Source organism: Muntiacus reevesi, chromosome 17, assembly GCF_963930625.1.
Source record: "Muntiacus reevesi chromosome 17, mMunRee1.1, whole genome shotgun sequence".
NCBI classification, from domain to species: domain Eukaryota; kingdom Metazoa; phylum Chordata; class Mammalia; order Artiodactyla; family Cervidae; genus Muntiacus; species Muntiacus reevesi.
The window spans coordinates 6,790,775-6,805,879 of record NC_089265.1 but is presented as its reverse complement, the minus strand read 5'-3'; the positions used below and the strand labels follow the sequence as shown (position 1 = coordinate 6,805,879).

Genomic DNA, 15,105 nt, shown 5'->3' with positions numbered 1-15,105 from the left:
TGAAATATGTCAATCTTCTACTTGGTTGGTGGTGTAGTGGTTTAGTCTCTAAGTCATGTCTGACTCTTTGTGACCCCATGGACTGTAGCTCGAAGCTCCTCTGTCCACTGGACTTCCCAGGCAAGAATATTGAAGTGGGTTGCCATTTCCTTCTCCATTTCTACTTGGTTAATGTGATCCATTTTACACAGATCTTCTATACCAGTCATATATTTTTTTATTCCACATGTCTGCATTATGCTTGTTTTCCCCTCACTTGCCTGTATTTGTGGAAACAAATGTCATTTATTATGCCTCTTGTCACTTCAATGAATTTCTTAAGTGTGTAATCCTATTGTTTGAATGATTACCCTAGATTTGCAACATGCACCTGCAACATCATATGGTATAATCCACATCATTAAGTTGCCTCTTCCAAGTACTGCTAGAAGCTTAGACCTTTTATCTCTATTTACATACCTCCCAACTTTTGTGACGAATATATTTGCACCTACCTGAACATTGAAGTTTCTTTCTGGTATCATGTTTCTTCTGACTGGAAAAACAAAAAACCCAAAAGTGGTGTATTTCTTTGAGTGCTAGCCTGCTGGCAATGATTTGTTTTCCAAAGGAAAGTTTTGTTCTTCATTATTGAACAGTATATTCACAAACAAAAGAATTCTAGTTTAGTAGCTTCCCAGGTGGCTCAGTGGTAAAGAATCTGCCTGACAATGTAGGAGACACAGGAGACGCGGATTCAATCCCTGGGTCGGGAAGATCCCTTGGAGGAGGAAATGGCAAGCCACTCCAGTATTCTTGCCAGAAGAATTTCATGGACAGAGGAGCTTGGTGGGCTACAGTCCATAGGGTCGCAGAGGATCAGACATGACTGGATGACAGCACAACAGCACACACAACTGCGATTTACTGAGTAAATATGTTATTTCAGTGTCTTCTGCACTCAGTCGTTTTTGTTGAAGCTAATCCTCTATTTTATTGTCATTTCTTTTAAGATACGGATATTTTATCTCTGGCTGCTCTTAAGATTTCTGTGTCTCTTGTTCAACAGTTTTATTATGATATGGTTAGGTGTGTATTTCCATATGCTTGTTTTGCTTGAAGTTCATTGTTTTTCTTAAAGCAGTAGGTTAATATGTTTTCATACTTTGGGGCAATTCTCCTTCATTATATGTTTTTTATTACTCCAATTCTTTTTCCTCAAATGATACTCCTTTTTAATGTTTTCAGATGTATTGATATGTTTCACATATCATTTCTGCATTTTAATGCTTTTTTCTATGTTGTTAGTCACTGATTTATTTTTTATAGTTAACTAATTTAGGTAATTTTACAGTGCAGTCTATTATTCAATCTGTCCACTGATTTTATGAATTTAGATACTTTATTTTTAAGCTCTAGAATATGTATGTAACAAGTCTGCATAGATGCCAATTTTCTGGCGAAATGAATCTACCTTCTTTCTGTGCATTTTTCTTCATTTCTCTGAAATAGTAGTCATAGGTATTTTTGTTCATTTTGCCTTTTCCACTCTTTGGATCATCCTTTAGCTGGCTTCTATCTTCTTTTTTACTCTTCATTGTTGTTTTCCCTTTATTATTGACCTTAATTTCTTCCTTTTATATATGTAATAATGCTTTGTTGTACGCTATGAGGAGGGCATGGCAACCCACTCCAGTATTCTTGCCTGGAGAATTCCATGGCCTATAGTGTTGCAAAGAGGCAGACACAACTGAGTGACTTTCACTTCACTTCACACATGTTCTATATATGAGGAGCCATAGGAGTTCAGAGTAGATGTACCTTCAACTTGAAAAGTTTATATCTTTTCTTTGTTTGGAAGATAGGCTAAATGACTGATAATACAACAGAGAATTGACTTTGGTAAGAAATAAGTGTAGTTTTGGAAAGACATATAACTTTAATACAACAGAGAAGTGACTTTGGTCAGAAATAAGTGTAGTTTTGGAAAGACATATATACCTTACTATACTTTCTACTGGGAACCTATAAGCCTGTATTTTCTCAGCTGCAAAACCAATGGGTGACTACGTTCTAATACTCAAATCTTCAAAACTAAATTCTTTAGCTTATACTTCAAGCTTTTTCAAAATCAGCCAAATGTTTTAAAGGGAAGAACTTACATGTTCTTGAGTCAAACTCCCTTCCACTAGGTCTTTTCTCCCTAACTACAATAGGCTGTAGATAACTCTGTCCTTAAAGACTTCAGCCTATTGCCCAGCAAATGAATGTAAACTCAGCAAAAGTGGTGTGGAAAAACTGATTTTGAATTTGATGCCCTTAAGTGCCTAATTTATCAATCTAGTGTATTCTACACACCAATAATTTTTCAGGTTTCTTTTTCTTCAACAGAGGAATTACAACTGGGTAGGCCAAACTTGATCATTAATTGATATTCAAAACCATCATGTTACAGGGAACATTTATGTTCCAGGGGGAAAAGTACTGACAGTTCAAATTGTTTTCTCTTCCTTGTAATTTTTAAATCTTCTAATCTTCATTTCCTCCACAGTTCTGTGATTTTTCAAAATATATGTCATTTTCAGATATGTACTTGGCATTGTACAGCTGTTATTTTCAGAAAACTTGTTTGTCTACAGAGACTTACCTAAAATGGAAAGTATCTATCTTACCCCATTTTATAATCAAAGAAACTCAGAAATTTAGAGACAACTGTTACCAGTTGTCTGGTAACAGTTACCAGACAAAAGTTACCATTCTGTAATTTAAAAAAATTTGCTGGAAAATTGCAGTAGATTTCAGTAATTTCCCCAAAATAGTTAAGGGCAGTGGTAAAGAAAAACTCAAGCAAACAAACAAACAAAAAAAAGGATATTTCTTCAGTCCCACTTTCTTCATTATACCAAGATGAGTTCAGTTCAGTTCAGTTCAGTTCATTCACTCAGTTGTGTCCAACTCTTTGTGACCCCATGAACCGCAGCATGCCAGGCCTCCCTGTCCATCACCAACTCCTGGAGTATACACAAATCCAAGTCCATTGAGTTGGTGATGCCATCCAACCATCTCATCCTCTGTCGTCCCCTTCTCTTCTTCCCCTCAATCTTTCCCAGCATCAGGGTCTTTTCCAATGAATCAGCTCTTCACATCAGGTGGCCAAAGTATTGGAGTTTCAGCTTCAACATCAGTCCTTCCAATGAACACCCAGGACTGATCTCCTTTAGGATGGACTGGTTGGATCTCCTTGCAGTCCAAGGGATTCTCAAGAGTCTTCTCCAACACCACAGTTCAAAAGCATCAATTCTTCTGCCCTCAGCTTTCTTTATAGTCCAACTCTCACATTCATACTTGACCACTGGAAAAACCATAGCCTTGACTACATGGACCTTTGTTGGCAAAGTAATGTTTCTGCTTTTTAATATGCTGTCTAGGTTAGTCATAACTTTCCTTCCAAGGAGTAAGCATCTTTTAATTTCATGGCTGCAGTCACCATCTGCAGTGATTTTGGAGTCCAGGAAAATAAAGTTTTTATTTTTCTGTTTCCACTGTTTCACTGTTTCCACTGTTTCCCTATCTATTTGCCGTGAAGTGACGGGACCGGATGCTATGATCTTAGTTTTCTGAATGTTGAGTTTTAAACCAACCTTTTCACCCTCCTCTTTCACCTTCATCAAGAGGCTCTTTAGTTCCTCTTCACTTTCTGCCATAAGGGTGGTGCCATCTGTATATCTGAGGTTATTGATATTTCTCCCAGCAATCTTGATTCTAGCTTGTGCTTCTTCCAGCCCAGCATTTCTCATGATGCATATAAGTTAAATAAGCAGGGTGACAATATACAGCCTTGACGTACTCCTTTTCCTATTTCTCATGATGCATATAAGTTAAATAAGCAGGGTGACAATATACAGCCTTGACGTATTCCTTTTCTTATTTGGAACCCGTCTGTTATTCCATGTCCAGTTCTAACTGTTGCTTCCTGACCTGCATTCAGGTTTCTCAAGAGTACCAAGATGAGTACTGTAACAGTTCAATCAGAGAAGAATACTAAGTGATTTTAGGGGGATAGAATTGAATATAAGAAATTAGGTATCAAAGTTACTTAGGAGCAGGTAAAGGGAGGCATTGTGCTAGTAACTGGTTAATAGCCATAAATACCAATTAAAGATGGTGATTTCATTCATGGAGCTGAAGAGTAAAGAGAAGAGGATGGGATACTTGAATCTAGAGTACTGTAAGACTGGCTCCATGGATCTCAACAATGAGACTCAAAGCTCTTCCTGCAGGTACTACTAGGCTAGTGCAAAGGATTTGAGACATTGGTAGAAAGATCAAAGACCTGGGGCTCAGTCCTAGCCAGCTCTGCTGGCTTGTTTTAGACCCACAGTGAGGTTGGTCTGGATTGAATTTTGTTTTTATTTTTCTTTTATTTGGGATTGAATTTTTAAAAAGGATATTGAAACTAAGTATAATTGCGAGTGTAAAATCTGTTATTGAGATAAGATTGACACACACAGATCACCCAGATTTCCAAGTCCCCGGTGTTCACCCTACCACAGATCTCAGGCTGATACTGCAGAAATGTGCTTCCTATAATGCAGAATACAAAATGGGAAGCAGCTTTGGAGCTGAAAAGCAGTAACTTAAAAACTGATAAACCACCCATGTGTCATGCCTTTTTCTAGAAAATATAAAGAAATAAATCTCAGGAAAAATAAACGCTCTAATTGTTTAAAATAAAGAAGTAGAAACATTATAGGAGTTATGTTTTTAATGCATATCTATTCAGATACATTTTTTTGGTAGTAATTGTTTTTATTTCCCATGTTGGCTCGGAGTTTTTTGCTTTGGATTTTCCTCTTGAGGCTGATTTTTTCTCTTTTTTTCCTTAGGCTTTTTCCTCATACAAAGCAACAGAAGACAACATAATAAAATTAACAATGAAATAAATAATGCTATTGCCACGTAAATCTTGGGTATTTTCTTTCTCTTAGGGGGTGGGCCACTGTCAACACTACCTCCATCGCCTCGTTTTACGCAGTTGGGAGGGTCCCACTTATAGTTGCAGTGGCAGTGATGTTTATTGTTGCAGATCCCCCTCATGTTACAGAACGTAGGGGAACAATTACTATCCAAGCGAGAGATATGGACACACTTCCTTCCGATGCAGACATGCTCTGGGCCACACTCTGTGCCATCCCTCACTTCACCAATGTCAGGTATGCCCATCCCAAAATGGTAGTCTGTACCCCAGCAGGTGGCACTGTTAAAGCGAGTTCCGTGCATTGTAGAATGATCTGTCAGAAGAGGAATTTCTGCCACATTATCACACTGAATTCTTCCACAGAAGATGTCCGACATATTGCATTTTAGGTATGTAGGACCTTCGGTTCCACAATTACCGAAACGGTCACCTTGAGTGTTTATTTGTCTGTAGCAACTGTCGTTTGCATTCTTTGCTGTTTGGCCAAAAATCTGCCTACAGTGTGCATTGCGATCATTACATCTCTTTTCATAGCAGTAGGAAATGTCATTACAGGGAATTCCATCCTCTACATAGACATCATCTGGGCACATGTGGGATGATCCGTTGCACCACTCTGGAAGATCACATTCATTGACCTCCTTTCTACACATTTCTCCTGATGGTAAGAACTTGCAGTCCTTGCAACAAAGCCCAAAAGCACAAACAGACCCAAAACTCAGACTGCAATTTGTCAGACAACAGGCATCTTTTAAACACTGCTGTAAAGATCCACAGTCACACTCTTCTCCTTCTTCAACAACACCATTTCCACAGCGCTTCCTTGAAAATATGTCCTTTGTATATATAGTGTACCGCAAACATTTTGCCTTCTTTATAGCATATCCCCAAAAAAAGGAATAACTACAGTTGCTAAACTTGGCTATTGGTGGGTTGTCATGACGCATTATACATCTATTGTAACCTGCTGAACACACACACAGTATAGTATCATGAGTCATTCCCAAATTATGACCTAAATGATGAGCCACTGCAATTCCAATAATGACCAAGGTTTTGTTTGCAAAAGTAACAGCTGCGCAACTGAAGTGTGGTCTGCACATTCCTCTGATAAAGCCTATACCACTTAGTCCTCTTAATGTCTTATGCATAAAAATATGTGTGGTGTCATGTGCTATGCGAGCATCAATGTTATTAGCCTTCCAGACACAAAAATCTCTCAGAGCTCTCTGTACAGCATCTATTTCAACAAGGTTTCTTTGAGTCCAGAACTCCAAACCAATTAGTAACACCTTCATCCCCATTACCTGATAAATGGAATCCACTATATTTACAATAGTAAATAAATCCTCTTTCACCTTTGAGACATTCTTTTTAAAATAATTATATAGAGTATAGTCCACCACCACTGCCATTTCAATAAAGAATGAATGGATCCACCAGCCTTCATAATTACTTTGTTTCAGAGTAAAATTACCAGTCTCTTGAAACTCAAATTGCTCTACAGTTTCCTCTTGCATAAAACCAGATTTCATGGTTGGTAACTGGGTCTCTTCACTCTCCATTTTATACACCAGGTGTTCAAATTTGGTAGAAAAAATCATGGGCTTAATTTCATAAACAACATTATTTATCTGTAATAACCCTCGAAAGCCACCAAAACAGGTACTGAGGGCAACAAGGGATTCTGGGTCCCCCTCCACATAACCATGATAGTAGCAGTCATTCTGGACAAAAGGTTGGTCCTTCAGGAGAGCACCCTCTTCTGAGTAGGTGAACACTGGGAGGTGTCTGGACAGCAGATGTTTCTTGACCTTCATGTGAAAAACGTGTCTCTGACCCCCTAAATGCAAGCTGTAAGACAGGCGACCTGGAGGCTTCATGCCTCTGCCAGGGCCAGTTATCTTCAAGGGAATTACCACTTCTGGGGGACTGTGATATTGAAGGTTCTCAGCCCGAGCGTGTCCTGTAAAAAGCAGAAACACTCCAAGCCAGTGTAGCAGGGGTATGACCCTCATATACAGCAGAGATTTGATCACAGCCATTATGAAGCTACCATTATTGGTTCAGAGAGGAAGGCAGGCAGGGCTGGGAGTCACAGTTGGTCTGGCTCCTTATTCTGAACTGGTTATTGTGCAGAACTAATCATTAAGTCTTTGTCTTCTGCCAGAGTGGAACCATTAGAACATCAGCACTGTAAGTAAAACAAAATATAACATATGGATGGGGATGGTTAGAAAAGGGCCTGAAAGAGAGAAAAGGAAACATATACAATAAGAGTGATTACTGTTTTGATCAAGGAATGACTCTAGAAACTGCACAGAATTTGTTTTTAAATATTTATAAGGCAGAGAGGCATTGGGAGAGTATATAAGGCTGAAAATTGGCCACAGATTTATAGTTGTTAAACTTGGATGATGGGCAATTAAGGATTCATTATACTGTTCTCTAAATATATGTATGTGTGTAAACATTTCCACAATAAATAGTTCAAAGAAAAATAATCTTAAGGATAAGGTGACAATAAGTCCTGGATTGCTGGAATTATCCTAATTTATATATGTTAAATTGATATAAGTAGTAATACCTGTTTTTTTCAGCCTCAAGCCATAAATTACTCAATTACCTAAGATACATATTAAAAGCAACAATAGCATAATAACTCTGCGAAAGTCTCCTGTTATTTTAAAATCTGTTCTATAGTACCTACCATTACCTCCCTACAAGAAAATGTTTAGTTTTCTTTCATCTTTCTTACATTAATCTCCTCATTAGACTAGTCACATTAGTAGTACTCATGAGTATTATCTATGTCTTTCATAAATGTTAGTATCTCCTATAAAGTCTAACTAAATTCTTTATATAGTAAATAATGGTCAACTTGACTTTTATTGTTCCTTGGAGTTCTTACTGAAAAGGTATTTACACTTGATTACATTTTAATGTAGAACACTGTTCAATACCTGTAACCAATTTGCTTTTGGAACAAAGTGGTATAGGCCCACGTTTTTCTGCTTATTTTCTCTAAATACAACTAAATACTCTGGATATAATTAAATCAAAGACAAAAAATACCTCTGAAAGCTAAAAAGCAAAAGACAGACTGACTAGAGGTCTCCAGACTTGAGGAATGGCAACAGGGTGCCATAGCTCATATTTATCCCAAATTAGGTGCTAGAGAGGTCTTTAATACAGAATCACCATTAAGCATAGACAAAAGCAGGAAAAAAAGCCTCGAAAATAATTTTCTCCTTCTTGAAAAATGACAGAGAATTAAAAAACTCAACAGAGAACCAGTAAGATGCTCCAGCATCTACTCTTGAGCAAGTCACACATGACTGATTTACCCAGAGTGACAACTTCAGATATTTGTAGGCCAACTCAAAACACATTCCATAATCAGAGAACTAGTGGACTGTTCAGTCCACTTACACTGGCAATATAAAGCCCTGACAGGTCAACCTAACACTCACTCAACATCTAGGTAACAGATCTGCCTTCAGAGGCAGCAGCAAAATCCCAAAAATTTGATCCAACCTAAGCTCAACACTATAGCAGAGAATGGAACCCTATATTAAACATAGCAGTATCATTCATAAAGCCTGAAATATCCTACCCCTTCACCAAATGACATAGGAAGACATAGCCTATTGGCTTCTGTTCTTCACACCTCCAGATTTGAATATGGCCCAGTGACACCAGTTAAATCCAGAATGAAGATTCATTAAAACAGTGCAAAGTCAAAGACAAGAAAATTTGAAAGTGGTAAAAGCAAACAACATGTTACATACAAAAGAACCACCATAGAACTGTGAGTAGATACTTCAGCAGAAATCCTGCAAGTCTAGAGGGAGTGGGGTGATGTCAAAATGCTGAAAGAAAAAAACCTATCAACTAAGAATGCCATACTTGGCAAAACTGTCTTTGAAAAAAATAAAGAGGATACAAAGACATCACCAAACAGCAAACAAGAGCTGAAGGAGTTTATCACCACTACAATTGCCTTACAAGCAGTGCTAAGGGGAGTTTTTCAAGTTGAAAGAATGCTAAAGAACAACATGATAGTATAAAAAAGTATGAAATATACATACATATTTCATATAAAAACACATAAATGTAAACTCATCTATAACAAAACTAGAATACATTATTACTTTAATTATGGTGGGTGAACATATGGTGTTCATATGTTGGATATTCATACAGTGGGTGTCCTTATGGTGAACACTTTTAGTTTTAGAATCAAAGTTAATCCCCTGGAGGAGGGCAAGGTAATCCAATCCAGTATTCTTGCCTGGAGAATCCCGTGGACAGAGGAGCCTGGCAGACTACAATCCATAGGGTCACAAAGAGTCGGACACAACTGAAACAACTTAAAGTAAAAAAGTCGGACACAACTGAAACAACTTAAAGTAAAAGATGAAAGAACTATAAGTAACTAAAACTAAAAAACCTACACAGCAAAAATTGATATCTAAGTTGTAACAACAATAACATAAAATGTGAGCTGAAGAGAAGTTATAGTGTAGAGTTTTTGTATGCAATTGCACTTAAAAACATCATATACTTTAACAGTGATATTTTATGTAAGCCCCAAGTTAACCACAAAAAAATATAGTTATAGAAGTTACACACATACACAAAAAAACCCAGAAAGGAATTAATATATGTAAAATGCCAAAAAATCAACAAAATATGACATCAAAGGCAACAAGGGAGGAAGATAGATAAAAGAACAAAAAAGATTAATAGAAAGCAAAGAATAAAATGACAACATTAAATCATTCCTTATCAAATAATGACTGTAAATATAGATGGATTAAACTTCCCAATCAAAAGACAGAGAGTGACTGAATGGGTATTAAAAAAAATAAGACTCAATTATATGCTGTCCAGTGGAAAAAACATTTACTCTAGACATAAGAAGACCTCAATCAAATCCCTTATGATTATACAGTGGAGGTACAGTGGAGGTGATGGATAGATGCAAGGGACTAGGTCTGGTAGACAGAGTGCCTGAAGAACTACTGATGGAGGTTTGTACCATTGTACAGTAGGTGGTGACTAAAATCATCCTCAAGGAAAAAAAACACAAGGCGGCAAAGTGGTTGTGTAAGGAGTGGTTGTATAAAGTCCTTACAAATAGCTAAGAAAAGAAAAGAAGCTAAAGGCAAAGGAGAAAAGGAAAGATATACCCATCTGAATGCAGAGTTCTAAAGAATAGGAAGAAGAGATAGAAAGCCTTCGTAAGTGAAGAATGCAAAGGAATGGAGGAAAACAACAGTATGAAAGATTAGTGATCTTGTCAAGAAAATTAGAGATACCAAGGGAAAACTTCGTGCAAAGATAGGCACAGTAAAGGACAGCAAGAACTTAATAGAAGCAGAAGAGGTTAAGAAGAGGTGGCAAGAATACATAGAGAGCTGTAGAAAGAAGGTCTTAATGACCTGGATAACCTTGATGGTGTGGTCATTTACCTAGAGGCAGACCTCCTGGAATGTGAAGTCAAGTGGGCCTTAGGAAGCATTACTACTAACCAAGCTAGTGGAGGTGATGGAATTCCAGTTGAGCTATTTCTAATCTTATAAGATGATGCTGTAAAAGTGCTGCACTCAATATGTCAGCAAATTTGGAAAACTCAACAGTGGCCACAGGACTGGAAAAGATCAGTTTTCATTCCAATCCCAAAGAAGGACAATGCCAAAAAATGTTCAAACCACTGTATAATTGCACTCATTTCACATGCTAGCAAGGCAATGCTCAAAATCCTTCAAGATAGGCTTCAACAATATGGGAACCAAGAACTTCCAGATGTACAAGCTGGATTTAGAAAAGGCAGAGTGACCAGAGATCAAATTGCCAACATCTGCTGGATCATGGAATAACCAAGGGAATTCCAAAATAATCTACTTCTGCTTCATTGACTACACTAAAACCTTTGACTATGTGGATCACAGCAAACTGTGGAAAATTCTTAAAGAGATGGGAATACCAGCCTACCTTACCTGTCTCCTGAGAAACCTGTATGCAGGTCAGGAAGCAACAGTTAGAACTGGACATGAAATAACAGACTGGTTCAAAATCAGGAAAGGAGTATGTCAAGTATCATCACCCTGCTTATTTAATTTATATGCAGAGCACATCATGCAAAATGCAGGGCTGGATGAAGTACAAGGTGGAATCAATACTGCCAGGAGAACTATCAGCAACCTTAGATATGCAGATGATACTACTTTAATGGAAGAAAGCAAAGAGGAACTAAAGAGCCTTTTGATGAAGGTGAAAGAGGAGAGTAAAAAGCCTGGCTTAAAATTCAACATTCAAAACACTAAGATTATGGCATTTAGTCCCATCACTTCATGGCAAATAGATGGGGAAAAAATGGAAGCAGTGGCAGATTTCATTTTCTTGGGCTCCAAAATCACTGTGGATGGTGACTGCAGCCCCAAAACTAAAACACGTTTGCTCCTTGGAAGAAAAGCTATGACCAACTTAGACAGTGTATTAAAAGAAGAGACAACACTTTGGTGATAAAGGTCCATCTAAGTCAAAGCTATGGTTTTTCCAGTAGTCAGGTATGGATGTGAGAGCTGGACAGTAAGCTTGAGCACTGAAGAATTGATGCTTTTGAATCGTGGTGTTGGAGGAGACTCTTGAGAGTCCCTTGGACAACAAAATCAATCCAGTCAATCCTAAAGGAAATCAACCTTGAATCATCATTAGAAGGATTGAGGCTAAAGCTGAAGTTTCAATACTTTGGCTACCTCATGTGAAAAGCAGACTTGTTAGAAAGATGCTGACGCTGGGAAAGATTGAGGGCAGGAGGAGAAAGGGGTGACAGGGAATGAGGTGGTTGGATACCATCACCAATTCAATGGACCTGAGTTTGAGCCAACTCTGGGAGATGGTGAGTAACAGGGAAGCCTGGTGCGCTGCAGTCAGTGGGTCACAAAGAGTCAGACATGACTTAATGACTAAACAACTACAACAACAAAGCAACAAACAGTTAGTGGTAAAGACTGTAAAACTGTGAATATACTCAAAACCAGTGTATCTTACACTTTAAAGGCTGAACTTAATGTAAATTATATCACAATAGCACTATCATAATAAAGAGAAATGCAGGATGATGAACTTTATAATTATTTTATGACCCTAAAGAATGGTATGGTAGGCATGCATCTTCTTGATTTTCTGAAATTGAACGAATATCTCCAGGGTTTTTTCTTCCTTGTGTTAGAGAGAGAATTGTTGGCAACTCAGATTACACTCGGCCTTCTCAGTATTTTCTCTCAGCTTGAATTGATACTCAGAGGACTCAGTATCTTGCCCCCTCTCTTTTCTCTGGAACTTTCTCTCATTTCTAAGGGGCTTGTATGACTTCTGAGCACAGTGAGGAGGGAACAAAGACTCTATTTTGTGAATGTGTTTTGTCCTTTGGTGGTTGCTATTTTCCTCATGCTCAGGCAGAGATTGCCTGGTATAACCCACTGACTCCAGTCTGGCCACTAGTTTTATGAATCAATGTGTTTTGTTCTCTTGATTCTTCTTCAGACCATATAGGATGTAACTGTGAGGATACCACATCTTTTTTATTTCATTCACCTGTCAATGAAGGATGTTTAGGTTTTTTTCTATGTTTTGGCTATTGTAAATTGTGCTGCTGTGAATATAGGAATGCATGTATCTTTTCGAATTATAGTTTTGTCTGAATATATGCCCAAAGTGGGATTGTCGGATCATTTGGCAGCTCTGGGCTTCCTGGGTAGCGCTAGTGGTAAAGAGCCGGCCTGCCAATGCAGGAGATATAAAGAGATGCAGGTTCCATCCTTGGGTCGGGAAGATCCCCTGGAGGAGGACGTGGCAACCCACCACAATATTCTTGCCTGGAGAATCCCATGGACAGAGGAGCCTGGCAGGCTACAGTCCGTGGGTTCACAAAGAGCTGTACATGACTGAAGCGACTTAGATGCATGCATGGCAAACCTATTTTTAGCTTTTTGAGGAATCTCCATACTGTTTTCCATAGTGGCTGCACCAATTTACATTCTCACCAGCAGTGCAGAGGGTTCTCCTTTCTCTACACTCTCCAGTATTTGTTATTTGTAGACTTTTAAAATGATGGCCATTCTGGCTGGTGTGCAGTAGTACCTCATTATAGTTTTGATTTGCATTTCTCTAATAATTAGTGATATGAGCGTCTTTTCATGTGCCTATTGGCCATCTGTATGTCCTCTCTGGAGAAATGTCTGTTTAAATCTTCTGCCCATTTTTTTGATTGGGGTTGTTTGTTAGAAAATAGTTTTTAGACATAACGAAAGCTCGGTTGTAAAATAAAACAAAATAAAATAAATTGGAACTTAATGAAAGTAAAAACATTTGCTCTAGAATATCTTAAGAGAATGAAAACACATATCACAGATTGGGAGAAAATATTTGCAAATAATTGTTAAAGGATTTGTACCTGGTTTATATAAAGAACTCTTCAAACTTAACAGTAAAAAACAAACAATCCCCCCCAGATTTAAAAAATATTCAAAATGTTTCAGCAGACATTCCATCAAGAAGATATAGAGATGGCAAACAAGCATATAAAATAGTATCTTTATTCATTAGTAAATGCAGTGGAAAATGAGATTGTTTTATTACTCTCTCGTTTTGATAGTTCATTGTTAGTATATAGAAATGCAACAGATTTTTGTGTATTGATTTTCTATCCTGAAAATTTACTAAATTTATTAGTTCCAACAGTTTTTTGGTGGTGTACTTAGAATTTTTCATATATAATATATTACCTGCAAATATGATAGTTTTCTTTTTTCCTTTCTTATTTGGATGCCTCATTTCTTTTCTTACTTATTTGCTTTGGTTTAGACTTCTGGTACTAAGATGACTAAAGGTGGAAAGGCTAGATATCCTTGTCTTGTTCCTGATCTTGGTGAAAATACTTTTAGCTTTCAACTTTTTAACCTTTTTAACCTTGAGTGTGGGAAGAACTATAGGCTTGTGATATATTGTGTTGAAGTGTGCCTTTACTGTGAAGAGTGTTCTCCATATACCCAATTTGTTGAGCATTTTTATCATGAATAGATGCTGAGTTTTGTCAAGGGATTTTTCTGCATCTATTAAGTTGATCGCATGATTATTGGCAGTCATATTATTTTGTTATCAGTTATCATTGATTTTGTTAATGTGGTGTAAAAATACCAATTAATTTGTGTTTGTTGAATCACTCTTACATCCTGGAAATAAATTCGACTTGATCATGACTTATGATCCTTTTAATGTATTGCTAAATTCAGTTTGTCAATATTTTGTTGAGGATTTTGACATCTATCTTAAGCATGGATATTGACCTATTGGTCTTATATGTCATTTAAGTCCAATGTTTCCTTTTTGATTTTTGGCTTGGATGATCTACCCGTTGATAAAAGTGTGATGTTGGAGTCCTCTACTATTTTTGTGCTGCTCTTTTTTTCTCCCCTTAGGTCTATTAATGTTTGCTTTATACATTTATGTGTGTGCATATATATCTACAAATTTATATCCTCTTTGGATTGAAGCAAAGCTTCTGTAGGCTAAGGAACCTATGACTAAGAGGCAGTGTCACAAAGTGGGTATCAGTCTGCAGCATTGTTGCTAGGTTGTACTACTAGCACTTATGCTTACTAGATGTACTATTAAACTCTCACAGAATTGGTTTCTTTTTTGTAAAATAGAAATGAAATGTGTACTTCCTGGGATGGTTTTGGTGGTTAAATGAGATAACTGAAGTTAAATATTTTGGATAATGCCTACCATGTTAAATATTTGATAAATAATTGTTTTATTATTTTTAAATAAAACCAACAATGTTTTCACAAGTTTCCAGTTCATTATGTTTAATGATCTACAAAAGATGTTTTCTTTTATACTAAACAGGAAATAATTTTCTGAAATGGATTTGGAGGGAAGTTGATTTTCATTAAAGAGTGTCTCTGTTTGAAGCAGTGTTTCTATTGAGTGATTCCATATCTTTAGAAACATCTGCACCTTAATACTTTGATTCTATTTGTTTTTCAGCAAGCAAGAAAACAGAAAATATGTACTGAGAATTTTCAGCTTTTTTATAAACCTTTCAAGGTAATTTTTGTCATCAATTTTCCTCT

At 37.1% G+C, this 15,105-nt stretch overlaps 1 protein-coding gene across 1 annotated transcript; it reads right to left on the bottom strand.

Moving 5' to 3' along the window:
* Positions 1–4,788: 4,788 nt before the first annotated feature.
* LOC136148741 (disintegrin and metalloproteinase domain-containing protein 29-like) lies at positions 4,789–6,975 on the bottom strand. Its single transcript, XM_065908416.1, has one exon. The coding sequence runs from the start codon at positions 6,973–6,975 to the stop codon at positions 4,789–4,791; it is 2,187 nt and encodes a 728-aa protein (XP_065764488.1).
* Positions 6,976–15,105: the final 8,130 nt, after the last annotated feature.

Excerpts from the sequence above, each read along its gene's own strand:
- LOC136148741 (XM_065908416.1), bottom strand. The coding sequence starts at position 6,975 with ATGAGGGTCATACCCCTGCTACACTGGCTTGGAGTGTTTCTGCTTTTT.